Genomic DNA, 6879 nt, shown 5'->3' with positions numbered 1-6879 from the left:
ACAGGCTGCCGGGGGATTAATCCCTCGGGATTTAGAAGTCTAGTAACTTCTACCATTTGAGGGGATTTCTCCTCAAATACGTGGGGACCTCTTCCCTCAACGTCTTCCGAGTGTGATTGCGCTATCACAGTCGGGTCCACTACGGTCGACTCTCTACTCGACCTTGGATCATCGTGTTGTCCTTTCTGGGCAACCGGTATACTCCTTGAATGTCGCCCACTAAGCGTACATTCATGTCCCAATCCACTCGACCTTTTCGAGTGGTGGACCTTCGGCGCTGCCTGTGCATTAACACAGCCGCCGACAGCTGACTCCACATTGTGATTGTACTAACGACCGTACCACAAGTGAGGCCATCGCACTCACTCGTAGTACATACCCACGCTTGTGGACGCTCCAAGACGTTCATCAGATGGCCATCTGATGAACAAGTGGCAGGCATCTTTACGGATCGATGCTGCCAGCTGATCCTTGGCTCGTATTTTCTGAGCCAAGGTAAACCCAGGATGACATCAAATTTGTCATCCAAATCCAGTACGATGAAATCATCATCATACTGTAAATCTTTTAACGTGTAGTGAAATTTTACGACGCGTTTCATTACTGTTATCGATGCCCCTGCCGCTAGACGCACCGTCATCCTTGTTGAAGGGATGTCGCGCTCAACATATTTGAGCCTACGACCCTATAGTGACTGGCGACAAATAAAGTTATTCGACGCTCCGCAGTCCACTAGGGCTCTGAGTGACAAATCATTTGTCACTTTCAACTTCAAGGTGATGAGGGATACCTCATCACCAGGTGCGGAGACACATAATGACTGTGTGTCTGGAGCAACTTTAGTCAAGAGACTTGTAAATTCTCTTGAGGTTGCTGGATCAAAAGGGCGTTGCGCCCCTACTGACCCCGACCGTTTTTTGGCGGTCCGCTTCGCTGTTGCGATTTCGCAACAACGTCGGACCCGCGACCGTTGCCCTTTTTGGCTTACGGTCCAAAATTACGTTCAGTGCCTTTCGGTGCTGGGCGTGGGGAACTACACTCATGAGCGTTGTGTCCTAATTTTTTACAGCGATTACAATTCTGCAATCGCTTATTGCTCAAAAAGCGAGGTCTCTCGCTTTCGAGTAAGAAAGGTCCATGGGTTCTGGACCTCCTAACTCGTGTCGTCTTGGTGGACGATATGATGACAATCTAGCTTGAGCCTGTCTCAAGCTAAAGTCCTCCTGTTCCGCAACGGATACTGCTTCTTCAAGCGTATCCAGTTCCAAGCGGAACAGGTGGGTCTTTACGGGACCATCCGTAAGACCTTGCATGAACACCGTAATCAACGTGTGTTCATGAACTGGGTCATTTTATATACAACTCGCTAAGAGTCGTATGTGCTGGGCATATGCGTGACATCATGCTTGCCTTGCTTGAGTTTAGAAGCTCTGAACGAGCTCTGAACTCAGCCCTAAATGGTTCAAACGTCTGTTTGAGTCGAGTTTTAAAAGCCTCTAGCGACCCAAAGACGTATGGGTCGCGCAACTTAAGGCCCAATGCCCAAGTTTTGGCACGACCTGCCAGATTTGATTGAGCGAATGCGATTTGCATTTGCTCGTCGATAATGTGACGTGCCCTTATGGCATCGTCTAATTCGACAAACCATCTCAAAAGGGAGTCTTCTTCGACTCCCCTATATTTTGAGATGTCAATCTTTAGAGTTTCGGGACGACGCGTTTGCGCCATCCCAGGTACAGGGGTCTGTACCTGTTGTAATCTCAACAGTTCCGCCTGTTGAGAGCCTTGCTGATTCAGCAAGGCTACTTTTTCCTTCATCTCGTTAAGTTCATATTGAACTTGTCGATAGTTGAATGGAGGGCATCTCTGTCTAAGTTGGACAGTAATGCCAGGATCGCATCATTTCCTACGGTCGAACTCATTCGTTCAACCGCACTCCTTTCTATATCACTTAGAAAGGAGTAGCTTTCAGGGGAAACGTGATGCGTATTCCCACTATCATCAACATGTCCATGTTAAATGTGGGAAATGTGGTCCTTGGACGGACTACTAAGTGCTACCAGGTGTGACGGGGAACTACGACTTGTACTGTTTCAGTACAAGTCCACTTCACACTGCTTCAGTTGTGAGTGGAGCCTTACGTTAGGTGACGTACCCTCCAAATACTATCTACCTTATAGATAATATATTAGTTAACAACCTTTAAGTTTTAATTTCATGTAACGATACACCCCGTTACAGTACAAGTCGTAGTGCCCCGTTACAAATACAGCTTACTTTTAACCCTCTTCAAAGCAAATGTTTTAAAGAGAGTCTTCTTCTGCACGTACTAGTGTACGTGAAGTGACTTCAGGCATCACTCGCACTGAAACAGTGCGAAGTGGACTTGTACTGAAGCAGCAAGCAAATTTGTCTTGGGTGTAACGGAGTACTGCAGACTTGTACTGGTATTAAAAGAACCCCGAAAATAGTTGCCTCTGAAATTCGATATCGAATGTAAAGCATTTCAATTCAAATCTTAAGTATCCAAACTCTGACAAGTCGCAATAAGTAAACAGCTAGTTAATGTCTTTACATGTCTTCTGTATGCGGCGGCTTTAGCAAGACGGATTAACAAAAGTGCGATGTGCGCAAACTAAATCTTCTCTATCCTTGTCTATCATACAAAGATTTATCATGTTATGCGGCTTTTAGATATTTATTTAAAATATAGAAAAAATAAATCGGTTATTCAAGATACCGTCTTATTAGAGTAGATTTTTCTTAAACTGTTTAGAAAATTTGGCAGCGTACACACATCCTTGATTACAACAGAATGATTCAGCTATCAGTGGGCAGCTTCATATGCTCCGCTGTTTCGTCTGCAAGTAGCGTCTTAGCATCACACGTACCAGACGCGATTTCTGCACGTGTGGCCTTTGCCAATTCGCGTCTACCGGCTCGATCAGTGAGTATAGCTTCCTCTTCTTTTCCTTTTTTCCATGCCAAGTATGGCATTGCTGCGTAAGAAAATGGCAACAGTTCCATCGTACGCAACCACTTTGCATATGTGCGGGTGCATATCTCGTGTTTAATAATATGATCGAATATTATGTCACGTTTAAATTGCTCAACTGTGGCTGCAACAGCAGGATCTTTTAAATCGAGCGGTGGGTGCGAAGTCTGAATCGATTCCGCGATTTTCGAGCTATAGACCTCAAAGTGAGCTTGTGCCAAGTACAGCCCGACACTAGGCGCCTTCGGCAAATCCATTTTTTTCAGCTGTAAGGCGTTCTGAATTGTCAAAGGCTCGGCAACGCCAGATACAATTTCCACTGCAAGGCCAACCATTTTACGAATTTGATGCAGCATAAAGCTTTGCCCAATTACGCGCAAGCGCACCCATTCCATATCATTTTGCAAAAAAGGATGCTCGGCCACGAAAGAAATGATGTAGCGATTCGACCGGGGGTTGGTGGGCTCCATCTTAGATGTGAAGTTGTGAAAGTTGTGCGTTCCGACATACTGTTTCAATGTAGCATTCAAACAGTCAAGAGTATTTTGACTCATTCGAAAGGCTTTGTGTGTCTCTAGTGTCGTATCATCAATCACCACATTTTCATCGAAACCAGCTTCGGATCCGCGCAAGTCTGATAGAGCTTTTACCGGCAAGTTTTCCTCATCACCCTTCGAAACATTTGGCGCATTTATACACCGCTTGCCAAAGATGAAGGTAGGCGCTAAGTACTCATAGGTGCGTTGATCGCACGACATTTTGGCGTTAAAATTCTTAGTGACCGTAACTATCTGCAGGACTCGAATGTCTTCGGGCAATGCAATGTTGACTTTAGCTACAAAGGCAGCGATATCATCACCAACATGCAACTTAGCTGTCACCATCTGGCCAGCGGCGTGTACACCCTTGTCCGTGCGAGCTGCGCGGCTCCAGCCAATCTTTCGCAAGAAGCCAAAATTGGAGTCGGCAATGCCGCCGGCCTCGAAAAGCGCACGTTCTAGCTCTGCCTCTACGGTCTTGACGCCTTCATTCATTTGCATTCCACTGTAATTCTTGCCGCAAAAAGCCACCCACAATCCATAGCGGCGCTTAGCCGGCAGCGACGCCGAATTAGCATTGGCAGTCTCGAATCCTTGACGCGTTGCCGCATACGATCCTGGATGAATGACTTCCACATGGTTTGAACGACGATCAAACTGTTGTTTCTTGTCCTTATGTTCACCACGCTCGCGCCGTGCCTGCTTATCCTTGTGGCGGACTGCCCAATGAGTCTGTTTCCGCTTTTTAGCCATGAGTGTGTGTGAGATAATTGGCTGGAGAGCCGTGATGCAAATGTGGACCACACGAATTAACGCTGAAGAGATTGCCACGCCACAATTAAAATGGTGTCGCTGCGATGCCTGAAGACGCTGCGTCGCGCAGGAAATTTCGCCGGCAAGCTTCCAGTCAATAACGTTCCACCTCTGCAATTGGTATTGCAGTCGCACCTCTTTTCGCAAGGGCACACCCCCTCTCGGATTGTGGATCCCGGGGACATTATGCGACCGGAGGTACCCAAAGACGCCAAGCCGCAGTTGTCGCTTAAACAAGAGCTCCCGAATCTTCCAAAACTTAAACCCGCAAGCCAACTCAAGGCTCCTTTGACGGAGACTTCAGTGCTTCCCTCAGGCCTACGAGTTATTTCGCAAGAAACATACGGCCAGGCAGCCACGCTTGGCATTTTCATCGATGCAGGAAGCCGCTTTGAGGACGATGACAGTGTGGGTGTTAGCCATTTTTTGGAGCACCTTGGATTCAAAAGCACTACATCGCGCTCGCATGCGCAGCTCGTACGGGAGGTCGAGGATATTGGTGCGCTCACGACATCCTCGATTGGCCGCGAGCAGATCATTTACACGATTGACTTATTACGTGACAACGTTGAGAAAGGTTTAATGCTGCTTGCTGACACCATTCTGAACGTGGACTTGATTCCGGAAGAATTTGAAGGCATCAAGGCAATAATGCGCATTCAGACAGAAGATTTACTAGAAAATCCCCCCGCAATGCTTCAAGAATTCATTCACGCCGCTGCGTACGGTGCTGACACGTCTCTTGGGCGTCCGCTCCAATGCCCACTGGACAAGATTGACGCACTGGCAGCGGAAAATATACGAAAGTTTCGAGCCAAGCACTTTGTCGCCCAAAAAATGGTCCTTGCTGGCTCCGGCGTGGACCATGCTCGCCTCGTAAAGTATGCAGAAAAGTTTTTTGCGAGTGTGACGGTGGCTCCAGCTGGTACAAAGTTGTCAAGTTCCTCAAGTACCGATACGCTTGAGCCGGTGATTTATACGGGAGGATTGCACTCACTTCCAAAGTCAGAAGCAGAATTTTCGTATGCAGCGTTGGCGTTCCCAACAGGTGGCTGGCACCATGAAGACCTGGTCCCTATCTGTGTCCTGCATACTCTGCTTGGCGGTGGTGACAGTTTTTCTGCTGGTGGTCCTGGCAAAGGAATGTACTCGCGATTGTATACGAGCGTTTTGAATCGCTTCTATTGGGTTGAATCAGCCTTCGCTTTTTCTTCCATCCATGCGGACGTGGGTCTGCTTGGTATCTATGGAGCTTGCCTTCCGTCCCATACCAGTAACCTGGTGGCGTTGTTGTGTAATCAGATGCTCAGCGTTGCCAATCGACTTGTCGATTCAATCGAGCTTGCGCGGGCGAAAAACCAGCTTAAGTCATCGGTCTTAATGAATCTTGAGTCTCGTATGATTTTGTATGAAGACATCGGACGCCAACTGCTTACCTACGGTAAGCGGGAAACGCCCGAGTCGGTTTGTGCCAAGATTGATCAGGTTACGGCAGCAGATATCCAGCGAGTAGTAAAACAGGCCATGCAGTGTCCTCCTAGCGTCGTCTACTCTGGAGACATTTCACTATTTCCGCAGTATCAGCAGGTTGTTGCCGGCATAGAGGAAGGACTAGTTAAGTAAGTGAAGTCGAGTAAGCGAGTTGTTCATCGTATGAAGTAAACACAACTTCAAACCCCGAGATAAAAAGATGATCCCAATTTTTGCGTTTGCAATAGTAAATTCGCAACTGCATGCTTTCTGTCTTTTACTTAACAAGTCACAATCGGAAACACAACGCCAGATTATACTAAAGTCATACATCATCATGAAAACACTTTACTGATCCCGAGACAAGAACATGAGGTACAATTCTAGAATTTTCTGAAAAAGCAAATCTTTTTATATTGCAGTCAAAATTTGGATGATTCTTTCATGATTCGTCCAGTGGTAGTACGTGGCTTGTCTCCTTTGAAGTTGCAAAATCTGAGCAGCGGATGTGCTTGGGGTCAATGAATTCAAAGAAACCGAGTACCTTAAAGGTGAAGTTATAGTGTAGGCGGGCACGTCGTAATGCGGCCACGCTCTACTTAGGCACACCCCTAGCACAGCGATGAAGCGGTTAAACCTGCTTCTCTTGCGTGCAGTGAGGCAGTTGTGGTGGGCGCGTTAGCGACCTCACCCAACACACTAAGAACTCTGGTTAAGTGTCGTCACGGGAGCGGTAATCCGTCTCCTCGTGCGCACTTACCAAGTAGGAAGTAGTTTTCAGACTGATTTATATTTAATAGAATTAAATACAAATACCTATTTTTACCAATTAAAATGTTATCTCTATAGATATCATTTAATATGTATTGCGAGCGTATCTTTATAGATACCTCGCGTAACGGATGACGCTAGCCGTCATCACGGATGACGCTGGGCGTCATCCCTCCTAATGTGAATGCACCCATGTGCATCACATCCACAAGGGTTGGTCACAAATGTGCACCACACCCGAGTGTTGGGTCTAATTACTATTATTTAGTAATTGACCATCCCCTTAAGTAC

At 46.8% G+C, this 6879-nt stretch overlaps 1 protein-coding gene across 1 annotated transcript; it reads right to left on the bottom strand.

Moving 5' to 3' along the window:
- Positions 1-2820: 2820 nt before the first annotated feature.
- On the bottom strand, positions 2821-4770 carry CCR75_001390 (uncharacterized protein; the record flags this gene model as incomplete). Its single annotated transcript, XM_067959494.1, has 2 exons — positions 2821-4596; positions 4693-4770. 2 exons carry the CDS (start codon positions 4768-4770, stop codon positions 2821-2823), a joined length of 1854 nt encoding a protein of 617 aa, XP_067818761.1.
- Between the last annotated feature and the right edge of the window lie 2109 nt (positions 4771-6879).

The sequence above is a fragment of the Bremia lactucae genome, linkage group LG10 (genome assembly GCF_004359215.1).
Source record: "Bremia lactucae strain SF5 linkage group LG10, whole genome shotgun sequence".
Classification (NCBI taxonomy): Eukaryota; Oomycota; class Peronosporomycetes; order Peronosporales; family Peronosporaceae; genus Bremia; species Bremia lactucae.
This window is presented reverse-complemented; position numbering and strand designations above follow the sequence as displayed.